General features: G+C 40.0%; 1 protein-coding gene across 4 annotated transcripts in view; it reads left to right on the top strand.

The window, feature by feature from the left end:
* The window catches only part of RBFOX1 (RNA binding fox-1 homolog 1), a 354626-nt gene that overhangs the window by 302720 nt on the left and 31575 nt on the right, over positions 1 to 20331 (top strand). For 2 of the 4 annotated variants that reach the window (XM_087449192.1, XM_014793467.2), the window contains exons 9-10: positions 4374 to 4413; positions 15217 to 15281. In XM_087449192.1, coding sequence (XP_087305318.1) covers positions 4374 to 4413; positions 15217 to 15281 — 105 coding nt within the window. Of the gene's footprint in view, positions 1 to 4373; positions 4414 to 10236; positions 10280 to 15216; positions 15282 to 20331 lie in introns of all 4 variants that reach the window. The other 2 variants (XM_087449191.1, XM_014793462.2) reach the window with 1 other exon arrangement.

Below are 20331 nucleotides of genomic sequence, written 5' to 3' on the forward strand. Positions count from 1 at the left end.
TTTCTGTCACCAGCTTCTGTTTAGAATAAAACCTAGGAAGCTGACCTTCAGTGTTGTCTCAAATATAAAGTAAAATAGCACGTGAGGATGGTGGTCCATAGAGCAGTGAGTCTACCAGTCCTCGGACCAACAGCATCAGCATCACATATCACTTGTTAAAAATGCAAATTCTTGGAGTCCCATCCAGATCTGCTGATTCAGAACCTCTGGGCTGGGCGTGGGCCCAGCCACCTGTGTTTGCACAAGGCCTCCAGGTGATTCTGATGCCCACTGAAGTTTGACCATTGCTGCCTGCCATAGCAATTAAAGTTTGGGCTGTGGAGCCAGATTACCTGGGCTAGAATCCCACTTAGTCAGTACCTAGCTTTCTCCAGTTCAGTTTCTTTATATCTAAAGAGGCGATGATGATATTCTCCATCTCATAGGACTACCATGAGGATTAAGCAGGATAATGAGCACAGAATGCTTAGATTAGGGACTGACACATACTAATTGCTCTATAAATGAGGAGGAGTATTTGTGCTCATGCTATTAATAGTAGCTTAGGGGAAAAAAACAGCCTTCTGGTGAAACTGGCAACCCATGAAGTGGCTTCCTTTCACACTACCAGTGAGGACAACCATCTTGGTTCCTTGTTTCCTAGAGTTGTGATAAAGGTAGATCACTCATCCTCTCATGTATTTCTCTCCAAGATGTGCAGGTGTTGCACTCCATGAAAACAAGCAATCCCTACCCAGTGTGGTCTAGAATAGCAGACAGAATTCTTGATTTCCTTTCTCAGGAAACCACCACATTGTGCTGGGCCTCTGAACCCCCCAAAGCTAGAGATTATGCCGTTCCTGCAGGCCCTCGAAGGAGCCCGGTACCCTCTAGACACTGGGCCCTGCAGAGGCTGTTCCCTTTGCCCTGCCTGCTCTTCCTACCTCTCTGCCTGGCTAAGGCTTTGAGATTTCTGTGGCATTTGCTCTGTTGCTGGCCCTCCTCCTTCCATGACACGTTCAGAGTGCTGTTATTCCTCTCCTCCACAGCACCCATCACAGCTACAGTTGTATGTTTATGCACATGGCTTTGCGACTGTGTGCCCCACTCCCTGTAAGCTTCCTGAGTGTGGACTTCATGGGTGGACTTGCTCTCTCTGCTCTCTGTGCCTTGGCATCGTGGTTGGAGTACAATAAGCATTTCAAGAGCGGAAAAATAGTACTCATCATTCAGTTTGTTTGAGCTTGTCAAAATGTGGACCCTAGATCACATTTTCTCTTTGGTTCTCTGTCTTATAACTGGGGGATGTCAGAGTCCCAAAGCAATTTTGCATGGCCCACGATGGAAGGCAAAGCATGGCAACTAGGTTACCCTACTGATCAAGACAGAGGCAACCATCAGGGCCTGTTCTTCTCTCACTTCTGGAAGTTGTTGGTACAAATATGCTTGACATGGAGACACACAATGGACCACAGTGCATAAGCACTGGTCCTGGCAAAAGAAAGGGCCACTTTCCCAGCCAGAGCTCAGCCTCGGCCACTCCTGGTCCACACCCCATGCCCGCTGCAACAACCCCCCACAGTCTAGGCTCAGCTCTTCTCTCCATTACTCACAGAAGAGCAGACAAGACTGGGCCTCCCTCTACAAATATTTAGAAAAAGGCATTGTTTTCCATATTTAAAATATATTAATCTTTGGTTAAAATATTATGTTGTTCACACCTGGATCACTTTCTGTCTAGCCTCTTACCCTATTCTCCTAAGTCAGGGTCCAGCTTTTGAGTCTTATTCCCCTCTTCCTCTCCTATTGACAACAGCCATTGATGCTGACTAACCAGATCAGAGACAAACTTGAGACTGCAGGATCCCTCCTCCTAATCGGTTATTGAATTCTGGCTGGAGTTGATAAGTGAATTACTTTGTGTCACCTTCTAATGCCCAACCTCCCCTTTATAATATGTCCAATATTCACTCCACAGATACTTATTGTACATCTTCTAGGTGAAAAGTAATGTGTTAGGTTCTAAATGAGACAGAATATTGAGTAAGCCATTGGGTGCAACTTTCACGGCAAAGTGAGCCACATGCATACATACCTTTAATATGAGGCAGAAATTGATGAGTAGCTCAAGTGAGGGTCATAAAAAGTGATGTGGGTGTTTACAGGAAGGAGGGAAAACAGCTTCAGGTGGGCATTGGATAAAGCTCATAGGGATAGTGGCATTTAATGAGAGCTACGATGTTGACTACGTTGCTCATTACTTTGCATGCATTATCTCATTGAATCCTCCCTTGAGGTGGGCACTTTGCTCTTCCCCATTTTACAGATGAGTGAATGAAACTCGGAGAGCTTAAGTGATTAATTAGTCCAAGGCACATAGCTGCTGATTGCTGAGGCTGTGATCCAGGTGCCCATGTGTTTCCCATCTAACTTGTCTCTTGAATGGTGATCTGCTTTTGGATGAGGATGTTGGGAGAAAAGACTGTCCAGCACAAGGAATAGCATGTGCACAGGCATGATGGCATGAAAGACTGGGACAGAAGCTGTTTTGATATGGCTCAGTGATCAGCTCTGTGGTTCTGGGCCCAAACTAAATATTTGTTGCTCTCCCCCGTTTCATCAGATCTGTTCCAAGTCCTGTTGGCGGAGGCTGGCCCTGCCTTCTGACCCCCAACAGAGACTATCTTTTTATGCTGGAAGTGCTGAAAGAGACTTCAAAGCATAGCTCAGGATGCCGCACACCTCAGTATCACGGATTAGGGTTTTACGCTGCTTGACAAGTGCTCTCGTGAACTGTAGCCCTCTCAGATCAAAATGAAAACGGCTGAAAGCGATTCCTACCAACCTCCTTAGCATGTGAAATCCCTGCCACGTTTTTAAGGATAATGGTACTTGCGGTTTAGCCAATCAACTCTGAAAAGCTCTGAGAAGCACACTACAGTGTTCTCCAGCAAACCAGTGTCACTGCCATGTGTGTGTGTGTGTGTGTGTGTGTTGTCAAGTGCCTTCCCTTGGCTCAATGTGCTTGGCTTACATGGGGGTCCACTCTGCTACTGAAACCTGCTGGAATCCTTTGATAATCTAAGTGGTGCTTCTATTAGAACCCCAGCTCCATCCGATGGTGGGACTCATTGGTCCTTTGCCAGAATCATAAATCATCTATAACTTCTGTGGGGAGATTTCAGGGAAGGTTATTAATAACAACTACCATCCTTTGGAAACCATGCATTTAGAAGCACATGTTTTTACATTCACGATATCCTGTGATCCTCACAAAAGCCTGTGAGGTGTGCAGGCTACACATGATCCTCATTAGACCTAGTGTAATGCTTACGAATTTTAAGTCAGTTTCCCGTGATCACATAGCTGTGAGCTTCTTTTCCTGGCTGTTTCACTCAAGGTATACCAAGAAACTTCTGGAGAAGTCCAGGATCCTTTTTTTCCCCCTCCTATGAAGTTCTTTCTCTCTGGGCTGACTATATGGGTAGTGATCAGTGTATTGCTGTGAGGCCAGGCTTGTTCAGTTATAATATGGGGTTTTGCTTAGTCTGGATATAATTTCTGTGAATATACACACAGATATATACATGCACACACATATGTACACATGAGCACACACACAGACATACATATACATGCAAACACTCTACTACACACATATACGTTCATAAACGCATGCACTTATACACATGGGCATGGTATATACATGCACACATATGCATTCGCATGCACACTAACACATATATACACACACAGGCACATAAAGCACACACATATAAACAAAGACACATATTCTTGCACACACATGCTCACACACATCTATAATTAGAGATATTCTCCTACATTTACTGTAAAAGAGTGGCACATGGAATTACCAAATATAATACTGCAGTGTGAAAGAATATAGAGGAAAATTTCTGAAATCATTTGGGTTGTCCAGCTCCCCTAAGGATATTCAGCTATAACCTATGTTGAAAATGCGACAATCTGCATCCCTGTCCTTATCAATCATATATTTTAAGCAGATGCCTTTTTTCCGGGGGGAGCCATGTGGTTTGAGTGAATGTGAACTCGGACCCTCATATCTGTCTAGGCCACTTAAAATCACCCTCAATCCTCTTTGCATTTCTGCATCCTCTCCTGAAAGAGTGGGAAGTCTGGTACCCAGCACACCACCACATCCTGATTCTGGTCCAACACCAAACCCCAGCCTAATTTTCTCAGTCTGATCGACTGCTGTTGTCTCCAGCCTCCTTAACCAATGTGAAAACTATCCTCAGTTCCTGTGTTTTGGATCTTGTGACCAGACTAACTTTGCCAGTGCAGGGGTTGGTGTGTCTGCATGGGGAAATGCACTAATATGGATGTTTTTCTTTGTGTGTGCACCCTTGCAGTGTTGTTTACCAGGATGGATTTTATGGTGCAGACATTTATGTAAGTATTCATTAACGTGCATGCCATCCTTGTTTCCTCCCGGAGTCATTCTTTTTACAAGTTTGCTGCAAATTTCTCTACTGGTGTCGTCCATTTCCTCTTCCTGGTCTGTGGGAAAGAGTCCGGAGGCTCGTGGGGCAGAAGCTCTTGCTCACGAGAGCCATCACCCACTGCTGAGTGAGTGGGATTAACTAACTTCCGAATAAATGGCATTTCTCTTATGTCAAATGAAAGACTCCCTCTCCAAAAGAATTCTCTCTCAATATCTCAGTATGGTCTGTGTGTTTTCAGTATAATATTTAGGATAACAGCTGTAGTCACCAGCTGTAGAGGGTTAAAAGATATTTTCATGGCTGATGTGTTCTTATAAATACATTTGTTTATCGAAACAGCCCTAGAAAGACTCTCTCTCTCTCTCTGTCTCTCTGTCTCGACATGGATGGTTTTAGCAAGAAACATCTCCTAACAAATTGTATGCCAATTTGAGCATTAAATCCCTTATTTTCTTCAACCTTTTATTCCCTCAATTTCCCCCAGTTACCCGATTTAGAATTGTTTGTTAAATTTAGAATTGTTTGGTAACTGGTACAACTTTATTAAGCCTTTCGCTTTTAGAAAAGAGGAGGATGTTCCTCATTATGGGACCATAATTAAACTTACCTAACTTGATCTAGAGGTAGTTAATCTCCCATGTTATGATATTAGCAGCAATGTGATAAAATTGACTTGGAAGAAACACAATTTAAAATGAATGGGCAGGATTGGGGGGTATTTTCTGAACCATATAATTTTTTATCACAAATGACCTCAAATAAGTTCAGCAGGATTATATTTCTTGTTTTATAGACTAGATAACAAAGAAAAATAAAACCATATTGCTGAACAAATTGATGTCATTTACTAGAAAATGGGAAAGACAATGGTTATTTAATTTTCTTCCTTTTGAATTTCAAATAATTACAATTTTGAGACATAGTATTAATCTCCATCAATGATGAACTTAGTTGAGTTCTATTATTATTGCATCAAGTACCTTTATTATAATATATGGGTTAGTGTTTTTCACAATAAAATTAGTGACCATGCTACGTGTTCTTTTTTCATCCAGTAAACAACTAATTTCCTTTTTTGTGTAACTTAATCCACTCCTTCTCACATCCTCTTTTTCCAAACTTTTAGTTTATAACATTTTAAATAGAGAGGCAGGCTGGGGCTGAGCAGGCTGAGCTCATCCACGTCCTAAGATACCCAACGAACCCAAACATCAGTCCACACCCTCTCCCTAGTGTAGCCTTTGGCTAGAGCATACACAGGGAGAGTTAGGATTATAGTTGGCATAACTGAGTTTAAGAATTTTTTTTTAAATATAGGAAATGGAGGGGAATAGAAAAGGGATGGAAAAATTAGAAAAAGAAAATTCACCAGAAAGAAAACTATCTCCATCAACACCCATCCAAGAAAAAAAAAAGTGGGTGTTCCCAAGGCTAGCTAAAACAAACATATTATATTATTAGCTATTATTTATTGAGTGTTCACCTCTCTGTGAAATGATAATCATTTATTGAGTCATTTGTGAAATGACAACTTATTGAATTATTAGTTTGTTTTGTCCCAAGGATATTTCAAATTGGTGTCTCTTCCTTGCCTCATAGATTTTTGTAGAGCAGGAAGTAGAAGCCGCCTGAAGGCAGGGGCTGTAGGGTTCCACAAATAAGGAAAAAGAATGGACTAGTTAGAGTAATTGATAGAGTATGTTTGCATTGCTTTGGACAAACAGAAGTCCAGGAGAACAAGGCAAATGGAGAGAGCAGAGGGACATGGAAGAGAGCAGATGTGCCAACCCCAGACGAAGGTGGAAAGAGACATTCCATTCATGGAGGAAAGCTATGAAAAAGTCCCTCTGTGTTTTAGTTCCTTTAGTAGCTTTTGTTTCCTACAAATTCATCATATTTGGGCAAAGCCTGCCAGGCCCACTGGTACAGCCCCTGCGGATGTCTGGGTGAGGTTTAGATGAAGGGAGTTTCGTCAGTAACTGCGAGTCCTAAGTTTCCTGGTGTCTGGGTTTAGTAAACTGTTCCTCTCGCCCTTGTCAAGCCACCCTACTAGCCAAAAAAAAAGTATAGCACTTTCCCACTGTCCATATCATGATGATGATAAGATTTTTCAGGAGGCAGTTTCAATAGGCAATTAGGTGATGGAAAAACTAACTGAAATATGAACTTTGAGCTTTGTTTATCTTCCAAGAAGGTAGCTTAGACCTTGCAGACCTTCCTGAATATTTTGCTCTGTGTAAGAGGACAACTTAGAAATATTGCTGCTGCGTGGTGCGTGTATGTGGAGATAGTGATGAGCTACACCGCCCCATTATGACAGCAAAACAAGAGCTCGTCAGTGGCTTTAAGTTGATTTAAGGGCAGGAAAGGATATGGATATTTCTCGCACTCTCGAGTTTGTGGAGCAGGATTCATCCTAGCTAGAAGTATATTATAATCTCGAATGTGTTTTTTCAAGCTGCTACCCCTACCTGCCTTGAGATCCTGGTATGTTCTGGTGAGTAGAAATGTTCCCAGTGCTCCATTTCTTAAAGAAATGATGATTAACAAGGTTCGTGGAAAAGCCTGCAAGGCTCTATCTTATTTAAAGGAAGTTTCTGGCTTGCTCCTTCAATCTCATTGAAATAGTGCACAATAAGTAGGTTTAGGGCAATCCTGAGAGAACCTTGGTCACCTCTGAAGGTTTAATGTTATTGGGCAGAGTAATAAGCTTCTAGCTTTGGCTACTTTTAAGAAAGGAAGGGGGGGTGAAGTCTCCAATTCTTCCTACTCAGATAGTTCTCAACCCTGACAGTCTATCAGAGCAACTTAACCACTGTAACAGGTCTCACTTCAGAGCGACAGCCCATTCCTGTGCACCCAAATTTCTCCCGCCCCTTCTCCTCTTTGTTGTCCAAGGTCTCTCCATCTTTCCCACCTGATGTTGGAGCCCTCGAGCATTTCTGAGTCCTGCTGGGAACACATGGGATTTGAAAGACCTGCAGGATCCCTTTAGCTGGCGAGCCACAACCTCCTATCTAGAATTAGCTCCTTCTTAAACTTTTCAGAGAAGAGAGGATTAAGGAGAGAGGGAGAGATGATCCTAGATGTCTTGAAATTGCTGGAGGGGTAGACTTGTTGTGAGATGCTGTGAGCCAGAAACTAAAGTAACAACCAGGGATGCTCATTTGGGCTGAGGGTGAAGAAAAAGCATCCTGTTCAGGAACTGAGCCCTGCAGGAGAAACGCTGCCTCTAGTCACAGTGGACACGCCCAGGCCCAGTGTGGATGGCCACTCATCAGAGAGGATGTGTAGGGGGTTCTGAGTTGTAAAGGACTGTAGGGAAGGTCATTGCCTGGATCCCTTGCACCTGAGGACATACACACACACACACACACACACATATGCACACTTTTATGTCAAAAGCTAGGAATTTAGTTTATATAACTATCATATCAAATCTATAAGTTAGCTATCATTGCTTAGTGGTGCACATTTAAGTAAATTCATTTTGATTAAAAAGTGGGTCAAGTTAAAGGAAAAATTAAATAAATAATAATAGAGGTGATACCTGGGTATGACAAACTGTTTGAAAGTTGCAGGATTTTCTTAGACTGTCCTTTCTTAGAGTGTTTGAAACTTAGAAAGACTAAGTTCCCTGGACCTACAAACCAATCCGTTATATTTAGGGGTGAAGCTGTAGATTGCATGTGGCCAGAATTGATCAAGGAGCTGAAAATATGTGTTGCTTAACTGAACTTAGCCAAGATACTTGTCTTCACCCGCTTGGGGAGATATCAAAGGATATGGCATTTGATCAAAAGATAACTATTGAAAACAGAAAGAAGGAAATTATAATAGAGTTATAAAAAAGAATTGACCAACTAGCAATAGAAACTGGAGTAGGACAGTGGAGTTCTGGGCAATGGGGAGAAGGGAAGAGAAGATGGGAGAGAGAGAAAGAGAACTGATACACAATATAAATGTTAACTGTGTTCCCTTGTGTTGGGAGAGCCCTAAGCTTGCTAATAGTCAAAGCAACCTTGAGGCTGCCTAGCAAATATGTCTCAATGAGATTCCCATGAATTTTTACATCATTTTTCAACTCTGTTATATCAAGTTTCTGCTTGACACCGTGGCTAAACACAGTTATTTCTGAATTCATGTCACTCTGCCCTTCGTGGATCTTAAAACAAAGAAGTGTCTTCATTCCACCCGTGTTTGAGCTCAGGAAGGAGAAGCGTCAATAGCTTCAGGAATGTGCAAAGCTGAAAAGCAGACATTCTCCAGATAAAACTCCCAAGTCCTTATTCCTGAGACTCTGCTTTCATGTGAGCCAGCGGAGGATCAGCATTAGCTGGTCAGTCACCATGGGGGAAGCAACAGCCCATTGAGAAGTTAAGCATCTGCTATGTGCGAGACGAGATGTTCTGCCTTTACTGCAATCCTCATCTCCTCCTCACCACAGCCCTATAAGGGAGAAATCTCATTACCCATTACCTCCACTATATTTTTTTTCAGAGGAGGAAATTTTTTCAGAAAAGGGATGAAATAATTTGTCCAGCCATCTTCACTGATGCTGAGGTTTGAGCCCACGTGATCTGGCTAGAGTTCAACGCTTAAGTCCTGAGCCAACAGAATAACGTGGTGGTCCTCATTGAGAAAACTTTGAGAAATGTGGTGAAAGACAGGAGAAGAGGAGGGTGAGAAATGAGAGAATAGTGGAGAACATAATGGGGTGGGCAGGCCACTAGGGACTAATATCTATATTTGAAACATTCAAATAAGCAATGAGATCTGCAGGGAGGGAGAGAACTAGAACTTAGACAGGGGTAGCTCCACAAGCTTAGATTTAGCTTAAAGAGAAAGGTTAAATAAAACTAAATTGTGAAGGAAAGCCAGGCTATATAAGAAAAACATATATATATATATATATTCATATTCATTTACATATATGTGCACACACAAACATACCTTTATAAGGCAGGTCCCTAAATCTCTTAAAATCGCCTCTACATTTGCCATGGAACTGGAAAATTTCACTTTAAATTGGAACCACTCACAAGAAAGATTAGCCGTGCCCATGAATAATTCTCACATCCAAAAACTGCTTCCTAGTCTGTCCAAGAGCTCAACTGAGATCTTGTCAGTGTAGGACTTGAATGAAGTGATAACATGTTAATGACATGTATCAACCACAGCTTTTCTAGACACACGGAGACACACACACACACACGCAGTTTTTCTAATCAGATATATTAAAAGTAGCTTCAATGTGATTCATTATTTCATGAAACGCAATTGTGCTCTCTGTTGAGATTAAATTAAAAAGATAAAGGCGTTGATACAGTTATTTATGGTTGCTACTGTACGTCATCTTAACTGCCTCAATAATTGGGCATCAAAGTCAAGTCCTCAGGTATTCCAGAGAATTCCAATCATGAGATAGAGAGAGAAATTTGAAATAGTTCACTTGAACTGTTGGAATATACTTGGAAGGGTAAGAAGCCATGAAAGTATCCTTTTTTCTTCTTTGAAAATAAACACAGGTTACAACACAAATACAACGAGTGTGGTTCGATCCCCACATCCACCTTCCTGATACTCGCAGAGATGTGCAACTAAAATTGCTTGGTTCCTCTTTTGGGTCAGTGGGTCACTCTGAGGTCTTTGTGAGATAAGAGAAGCAAACTTGTAAATGAATTGCTCTGGAACTTCTGTCTGACTTATGCATTTTCTTTTATTTATTTCATTTTTGCATTGAAAACATTACATTTCTGTTTCCTTATAGAGTAGTGTATCAAGAGCCTGTGTATGGCAATAAATTGCTGCAGGTATGAAATCTCAACTGGTGGAAAAACTCGTCACTATGATTGTGGGTTTGCTGTGAAATCCTACTAACAAGACAACTCTGGGGAGGGGAGATGTTCTCTAACATAGGAGGCAAGACTTAACTGAATTTTCCAGTTTTGATGTGAATTCTTCTAGAATAGAGACGCACATCCTCAAATTTTCCCTCTTTGCTAGATTATGAGTGTATCCAAATGGAGGTCTGGCTTGGCTGTAAACATCTTGGCTTAAAATGTATCTGGACTCAATTAATATAAATTCAATGAAAAGAATTCCGGGGTTTCATTAAACCAATTGTCTGGGTAATTTTTTAGTAGGTTCCTGGAGTCAACTGGAATGGTTAAAAGAAAAACCTCTCATTCATCCAGCATCGAGGGTCCACACAGCTAACATAACTTTCCCTGGTTTCATTGTAGCTTCTTATAAATTTATTTCATACCTATTGCTATAGCTTTCAAACCTATTTCTCACTGCTGAAGCAACCCCCAAATGAACGAATTTGTAGGAAGAAAAAAGAGCCAGCATATGCAGTGGAGTGTAACTGGCTGAATCTCCAAAATTTGGTATATAACCAACATTACAACTGTCACATAAAAAGAAAGAAGAATGTAAAACTAAAGATGATCAGTGGGTTTCCCTGTAACCTGTAATCCCCATTTTTGTTTGGTATTAATTCAATTAAGAAAGTACACTTTTTTTATTGTGAAAATTAATCAAGTTTTAATAAGAAATCTAATATGATAAAGGGGTACTTGGATCCAGGAGAGAACAAAATATTTCAAATTCCTGAGATCAACTTTTATTTTCACATTTCAAGCAAACTGGACTTCCATTGCCACCCTTCCAAAACAGCTGAATGTATAATGCAGATAAATTAGCGAGTCATTATTTCTATTTAAGTTTTTCATTTTGCAAATGTTTTTGTAAATGTTGTTTTAGTAAATAAAATGTTTATACATATACGTATATATACCAGTCCACCTGTTTTACACAAAGTGAGATCCTTGGGTATTCTCAGAAAGGAGGAGGCCTCCATCGGTGATTAAGCCCCATTACTACTTGACCATGCCCTCAAGCTGAAGGGAAACGCACACACATATCACAGTGCTACCCATTCCCGTGTCCGCACCAGCACACAAAAGTTGCACTTCTCTTCCTAAGTAATTCACCTTTTGGATCTTAGAACATCTTTTTCCAAAAGTATGCTGTCAAGTTAAAAATGTAATTTCCTTTGTCAAGCTACTTTGAGATGCGTGGGAGACACACAGACACTCATGAGCATGGTTTTAGGATGTTCCACAAATGGACTAACTGTTTTTATTTAGTTAGCTCAGTATTCCCCAAATCTATTTGGTCATGGAACCATTCCTTTCCCTGCCTCTATTGGTATCCCACCAAGCACAATTTTGAAAATGCTTTTTTGTAGCATCGTTAGAGGTTCTTAATCAGTAACTTCCCCCGCTGGACCTCCAGAGGTCTTGCTAACAAAGGGAATGTTTCAGACCCTGTCTGGTGGTGGTGGCAGGGGTGGGAGGGGGAATCCATAATGGCCATTTAAAATTTATATTTTATATAAGGTCACATTTATATTTTGTTTGCCAGTATGTGAAAAATGAGTATGTTTTATGAGTAGGGAGTGTAGAACTATGTTTTTCTTGTCATCTCTTTTCCTTCAGTTTGGTGGTAGGAAAAATCTAATTGTCAAGGACGCATTTTTGTCCTAAGGTCCAGGAGGACCATTTTCAGTATGAACACGGTGTGGTGCCAGCAAATGGAAGTGAGAGCTCCTTTTTCAGACATTACCCCAGAACCTTGCAGCAGCTCTGGTTATGCTCAGCGAGCTGCAAAGTATGGAACAATAAAATTGATTAGAATCACCTGTTAGAAAGGCAAATTAAAGCAATTTGTATTTTTTTGATCATTTTACAGTGTATGCATACATGCACTGAGTTAATACACAACTCTGTTATTCCATTAATATGGATTTCATACAGAAGAAAAATAGCAAAGGAAGACAATGCAGTATAGTCATGCGCCACATAAACAACATTTAGGTCAACAATGGACCACATATACAATGGTGGTCCCATAAGATTAGTACCGTATAGCCTAGGTGTGTAGTAGGCTATACCATCTAGATTTGTGTAAGTACACTCTGTGATGTTCGCAGGATGACAAAATCAATTAACCACTCAGTTGTCAGTACATATCTCTGTCATTAATCACTGCACGACTGCATATCCACCTAATCCTTTTCTTTTTACAATTAGTACATATTTCAGGGATCCCTTAGACCTGTGCTGTCCAGTATGGTAGCCGCTGGCCCCATATGGCTACTTACATTTAAATTCGAATGAACTCAAATTAAATAAATTAAAAATTCAGTTCATTGTACTAGCCACATTTCAAGTGTCCAATAGTCACTTAGGACAAGTGGCTACCATATTGGACAGCACAGAAATAGAACATTTCCATCATCACCAAGAGGTCTACTGGACAGCAAGGAGACCACTGCTCAAGGTCAGAATCTCTCCACTGGCTCCACAGGCTTTCACAACCTCTGACCTTGACTCTTGAATCGAGAATGCTTGTAAACAAATTCCTAAATAACAAACGCAAGTGTCAGGGCATTGACCATTTGTGCCTGTCTTGCATGGAGACGCGTACTTATTTCCTCTAAATGGCCAAGCCATATGCAAATACACAGAGGATGGGTCCTTCTCAAAGCTTCATAGACAAGCACATCTGTTGTGCAGAAGGATCCCAGGCGTCCACACATCCATTTTGTGTTCATATGATGAATATCAACCTAGCAGTCAGTGAGGTTCATTTTAGGTATCTTCTATTTGCACTGCAGCAGCTCTTTCCATTATCAAACTTGCAACCTCCTTTCACTGATGGAAACTACTGCAGAAGTTGGAGGAAATATACAGAGTTCAAACAAAGAGGGTTTGCAAGTGGGATGTTGCTAGAAATCTTTGCTGGGACCAAATTCAGTCACCAAATCATGATTGATTTCCATGGCACTTGAGGCAAATACCTCTGCAATCACATTTGTTTTTCATTCTGGGAGTGTGAGCAAAAATAAAACATACACACACACACACTTTTTCTCCACTCAAAGCTTTCGGCTGGTTACAGCTAATACCTTTTAGCAATCAGCTAGCCAATTCCAACCGCTCCCTACCTTATTAAGTTTAACAGCCATACCTGCACACCTGTGTCTTTCTCCATGCATCATGAAAGCCAAGGAGATGGACAAGCAGATGAAAAGACTGGCTCCAGAAAGCTAGTGACCTAATTCCCCCTCATCGCCTCAGTCTGTATCTTGAGCTTGGTTGCTGGTATGACAATCACTTTGGTTTTACAACTCCTCAGCACATCTAATGAGTTTTCCCGTTCCTAATTAGAGAACATGGTGTTTGGAACACCAGGTGGTGTCTGGCTGAGACCTCTTTTTTTAACTTCCACATTGTTTTTCAAGGGAGACTTCTTTTTTTAATACTAGCTCCAAATTATTGTTGATTATCTGTCAGGATGTCTTGGATGTGTCTTCTCCAGGGCTGATCCAAAGAACAAACTTCTTTAAGGATAAACTAGATTTTTTGAATTGCCAAGTAAATGATGACAGAGTTATTCTGAAAGCTAGCTGTGGCTAGAAGAGGGTAGAAATAGAGGCCAATTTGTCTACATTTTGAAAGATGCTTTTTTCAGCTTCCCATTCATCTATTTCCTATCCTACTACTTGTTTTTTTCCTATACATAAAGCCAAACATAGTGTACCTCCCTCCATGATTTTGCTGCTGGATGCCCTCTGACACATCAGTGATTTTGCTGTTAGATGCCCTCTGACAGCCCAGTCTCCTCTGAGTTGCCTCTTTACGGGGAGGGTGAGAACCCTTCCCTCAGAGGATTACAGGACTGTGAATTCTAATTAGAACCTGAGTGGTCCTGTGTTATCAGTGGGGACTGGATCCTGTTTGTTAATTGTGCTGAGATCATCCGACAGTGGTTGATGTCTTGCTGTGGGCTGCTGAGCAAGAAGCTCTGTTATTTTCACAGTTTGATAATCAATGCTCCACTGAACACAATTCCTTTCGAATATGCCCATTTGCTTGTCCTCTGCTTAATTGAACAATTGCAATTACTGGTACATACAGCGAAATGTTAATTATTTTTTCAAATTTTTTTCTCTCTTAATGATTTTATTTACAAATTGGAAGACTTTATCATATTTTCCACACCAAACAAATTCCACATCTGAACCAATGTGATATCTTTCACTGAAAAGACAGAATTTTTTAGGAAGCGCTCACCATTCCTTTTTGCAATAATTATGTAACATTTAGAAAGCTAAAGACAGTCTTCTTTAATTGCTTTAGTGGTTAAATGACTACATATGCAAGAGATTACTGATAAACTTTCAATAAAAGGGTTATCTTGTTTTTTTTTATTAATATAAGACAGGAGGGCATTAGCTTGACCTATATTGAATTTTTAAGGAAGTAATCAAGGGTCGTTCAAATAAAAGTTAATAGTAATAAGTAAAGGTAAAGTATAATCACTTTTGAAAATCTGGAAAGTTCAGCAAAGTATAAAGAGTGTTTAAATAATTCCCCATAATCCTCCCCAGCCCAAACAATCACTGTTAACATTTAGGTACATGTCCTCCAAAGGGTATCTGGGTTCTCCCTTGGGGATATGCTTACAACTGCTAACCTTTAACATCCAGCGGGGGTTGGTGTTCAAACCCCTCTCTCTCCAGTGTGTGTTGTACTTGTGCTTTGATACTAAGCTTTCATTAACCGCCACTTTAGATTGGTAGATTTGGGTAACTGCTGTTCTGGTGTCGTCTCGCAACTGGGCATCCCCGAGTTGGGCTCCTCTGCATCCCTAAGTCAGATTTCTCCTTGTGTTTTAGGGTGGTTATGCTGCATACCGCTACGCCCAGCCTACCCCTGCCACTGCTGCTGCCTACAGTGACAGGTAAGGGTCTTCCTTCCTTCTCGTGCTTGACAACTACTTGGAAATTAACTGGTGGGAGACGAGATTCTTATCCAGTCTTGGTGCAAATGCATGACTGCTGGGGAGGCAGCACCCAAAAAGTTAGGCCCCCTGATGAAGGTAAACACAGGGCCACATCGAGAGAGGATGAACCATTAAGCCTAGTTCATTCTCAACTCTCACCCTCTCTGCTAAGACACAAAGAGGATATGTTTTGTCCTTGTATAATTGTTTTTCAGATCTCTTAATTCCTCTGACAGCACACCTTGCATGCACACATGTACACTCCCTGTATAGCCTTCTCATGGTCTTCCATGTAAGACCATGGTTTCATCTAACTCATAGGAAAAAAAACCAGAAGGTAATCCTGCAAGTTTACCTCAACTTCAAGCACCCCATTTCCCTTTTTTACAACTTTTTACACCCAGTAAAGCATTCTCTCCATTGCATTTTTTTAATCCAAAATAAAGGAATGGGGGAAGTGTATCTGACATTCCTAAAGAAGTTTGTTCTTTTTGGCAATGCCCAGTGTCCGATCCTACTAAGATAAGCTAACTTTTATTTGTAATGCACACCATATGTTAAGACTGGCAGTGGAAGGGACAGAAGTGGGTTTAAGAAATACAGAAGTCAGAATGGATGGTGGGGTGGGGGCTGGGGGATGGAGGAGCTTTATTACTCATTACCCAGGCTTAACAGATGACTTGGTTCCTGAAATGGCAAGCCGCAGCAATTTTTGTATAGGTGCCTTGGAAAAAGAAAGTGTGTGTTTCCATATTGAATGCAACTCTTTGGCTCTGTTTTCTGAGGACCTAAATGTGAATGTTCAGATGCTCTGCATGCACAAATGTCATTGAGGGTGCTTATTTTTGGAAATGACTCCTTTAATTTAAAAATATGTTTCCAGAATCAAACAGTAGTGATAACAATTTGCATGTGTGGCTGAGGCATGCTGGGTCAGACAGGTAAGCAGGTGATGTATTTGACTCTTGAATGGGAAGTGTCGGCAGCCACTGGTTCTTCTACCTGGTCTGTTGTGACTTAGTTCCTCTTTCGGTTTGCCGTGGTGTGCTTTCTCTGCAGTGCCATTCCATTCTTCACAAGATGTGTTGTTAGCTCATTGTAGCCGCAGAATTCTTCTGAGGTGAAATAAAGCAAAATAAATTCCTGAACCCTAAAAGCTGCACTTTGAAAACCCCATGCGTAAATTTGTAATAAATGGGTCTTTGGCAAGATAGAATTGAGATCGGCTGTCTGGTTGTATGCAGGTATTATTACTATTTTCTTATAAACGGCCATAATGAGTTCTCAAGACTGTAAGGAATCTCCAAAGAAATCCAAACAAATTGTCAAGGTGCAATTCTAAATATATAAATTATCTCATTACCCAATAATCAGTTACCAGATGCAAAATATGTTTTATGTAAGTTACTATCTTCACTACACTTTGACACTGGATTAGGAAAATAGAGAGGGTCAATTAGGCTAATAAAAATGATGACAACCTTGAAATACTCAAGATCATTCTACAAATGAAAAGCCTTAATGCTATTAAGTTCTACACGCTAAAGATTCACAAAGTATCAATTGTAATGTGGTTCGTCTACAACCCTTAATTATTTTTATGAAAATATCTCTAAATGCTAAATTCTCAAACACCCACTTTGTATATAATTATAATCATAGTAACTTTAGCCTGCTGTATAATTATAAGAATCTTAAACAGATTTCTTTCTTTGAATTTTTATCTTGCTTCTCAGTATAAGTACATCTATCCCCAAGCTGAAAAAAAAAGGTTAATTACAAAGATATAATTTAAATTGCTTTCTTCCATAAGATCAATCTCGCCATTAAAAATAAAAACCATGTTTAATACTATTCTTAGATAGAATTACTTGAGAATCTGGCCATCTCCATTTGCATTCATCTAAAAATTAAGTTAAAATGTTGCTGCATTTGGGGGCACCATGTATGCAAATATGTGTATAAAAGCTGTTATTTTAATATTATTAAGATTTCTCGTTGCCAACATGTCCTACTGAAAAATTGCCCTCATTCTTGGATTGGTAAATCTTGAATAACACCACAATTCCCACTTTACTATAATAGTTTCAGTTGAAGAAACCAACTAAATATACTCTTGTCCTTGTAATTGGCCTCTTGCTGTTCATTAAAGAAATTTGCACATTAGGTCTTCTTGGTTGCTGTGGAAATTGATTACTAGGCCTATTTAGCTTTAGTATAAGCAATACACTTGCCACATGTGGATTTATTACATTGAGATAAATTCAGTAATAGATAAATTACCAGAAAACAGTCTTTAAAATGATATTTCTGGTTTGATTTGTAAAATATATTTATGAAATGGTGATACTTCCTTTTATTTTTAGTAAGCAGGTAAAGAGAAGGAAGACCCTTTTAGAAAAGACACATATTTTGGGGGAAATGTGAAATTATCAGAATAGCTTTTGAATCTAGATTAAAGATGCCAGATATCTAGAAATTATCTCAGCGCAGTCATGTAGTAATTTATTTTTACACAATCACATTGTAAGATCAGGCATGATAGTCTTAGTTCCTATTCTCTAGAAGACAGACAGGATGACAGAGAGAAGAACTTCTTAACACAAAGAAACTCCTTCAAAATAGGACGTAAAATCAGCAGGAATTGAGAATGTTTTGGTAATGCTCACTGGTTGTCAAGCTGATCAAAAGAGAAACTTCCACAAACTTTCCCTGTAATCGTGAGATTCATTTTTCAGACGTCTTGAAAGCAAAAGTTTGATGTCCCCAGTCGGTAGAATTTTACCTTTTATCAGCACAAATTAAGCCCTCATCAAATTAAAGATTCAGGGACCTTTGGAAAATATTGAACTCCAGTAACCTCAGGACTATCCAGAAGGTCCTTGATGGGCACCTTGCAACTCCCTGCCCATCATCTTCTTGGTTAAATGATCACATGCTGATTATCTTGGAGCACCCTGAGAGTTTCTGAATGCTGACCTCCAGAATGAAGACCATCTGGTGTGGGCAGAGATTTCCCCAAAAGAAAAAGACCTGACTGGATTAGGTAATTTTATATAGTCTCCTTGACAAATTTAATGTGAATAGGCAAACATCTTTCCTTGGCATTTAGGAAATATTTGGTAAGCACTTGACCTCACCAAATCTTTATTTTTAATCTCACTTGGATCTATGGAAAGCCAACTGTCCAACTTCTCAAAGGAGATTGTTTTCTGAGCTTGAACCAATCAAAGCATGGCAGTGGGGCCGATGGTCATCTGGTCATTGCATGCCACTTGGTGTTGCTGTTGTGTCCGTGATATGTTCTGGATTTGACAGGTCCATCATCACATTAGCTCAATGAATGGCTTGCTTGAATTAAGCCTGGGGGCAGGCTTCTCTTTGTTGATTGGCTCTTGGTTTCTATGTGTATTATGACTTGGTCGTTGTTGCATCTTTGAGCAGCCACACCGGGAGGTGGGAGGAGGGGATGATTCTCTGTTCAATGAATTGTGTCACAAATATTTGGGGAAATATGTATGATGTGTACATAGCTTGGATGACGATGTTACCTCGCCAGAAAGGCAGACATTTGTCATGCTTGTCCTGCTTGCCAAACATTCTATCTAACATCTCCTAACAACCAGTGCATGAGAACGTCCCTCCACATTAGGGCAGAAGGGAACTGGACTCAGACCAGCTAGAGAAGAAAGTTATACAGAGGGGTTCACTGGGAAATATCATAACGATCCACGCTGCACTGAGAGTTACCAGGAGCCACTTCTTCTTTCCCATAAGACATACATTTCCTTTAAAGCAGCTTTTCATAGCCCCGGCCTCACAGGTGCCCCTAGACTGAGGAAAAGAGATACCAAGCAGCAAAGCTTCGTTTGTTTTATTTTCTACCCTTTTTCATTTTTTTTTCTGAGACCTTAAAGTTTCATTGGCTACATAGTATTAGATGGTACCATATGAAATTGCTATTTTTGTGTGACAAAAATGGTGAAATAGTGACAATTTCATGTAGCTCGACTTAACGGAAACCCAATTAAAATGCCATGATATCAATTATCTTGCTCTCTGCATTTGAAATATATATATGTATATCCACACATATATGTGTGTGTTGTGTATATATATTCATATACATGTGTGAAAATTATATATACATAACACACACACACACAAACACACACACATCTGTGCCTTAGGACCTCACAAAGGACTCATTAGAGTATCTAGGTTAATCTTAATACAGAGAGGTTAGGACTTCTCAAGTTTAGGCAGTCACAACCCACATGCTAGAACATCTTTTAAATGTAAGCCTCAAAATCTATGAATAAAAGGTTCTATTTCAGAGAGAAATAGATCAGTAGTTCTTTCTTAAAACTCAATAGGGATAAGTAGGCATGTCTTCGGGGTCATGGAGAAGTTTGTCAACTCCTATTTAAAACTATGTAGATGATAGAGATAGATAGATACATACATATATATACATAGATGGGTGGATGGATAGATGGAGGGATGGATGGAGGGATGGATGGATAGAAAGCTAGATAAATGGTAGATTTATCTAGTAGATAAATCTACTAGATAGATGTATCTATACATATATAGATATAGATGTATCTATGTATCTATCTACTAGATAGATAGATACATCTACTAGGTAGATGTATCTACATAGATACATAGGTGGTTAGGTGGATGAATGGAAAGAAAGAGAAAGATGGAAGGAAGGAAGGAAGGAAGGGAAGGAGGGAGGGATGGAGGAAGGAGAGGAAGAAAGAAAGAAAGATGGATAGATAGATAGATAGACAGATGGATGTATGTATGCACAGATAGGAAAAGACCATCTCTCTACCTTCTCATAATATTTCATCATAAGCTTAACTACAGGACATAGAACGAAATCCTTATGTACAATTTTATTTAGATTCTAAGCTCAAAAAGTAAAGGGATTTGAGTTGATTTCCATTAGTGCAGTTACTCCCTATCTATTTTAGGACTTTTTACTTCCTGGACTCAG

The sequence above is a fragment of the Ceratotherium simum genome, chromosome 26 (assembly GCF_057802395.1).
Source record: "Ceratotherium simum simum isolate JZ-2026a chromosome 26, ASM5780239v1, whole genome shotgun sequence".
NCBI classification, from domain to species: Eukaryota; Metazoa; Chordata; class Mammalia; order Perissodactyla; family Rhinocerotidae; genus Ceratotherium; species Ceratotherium simum.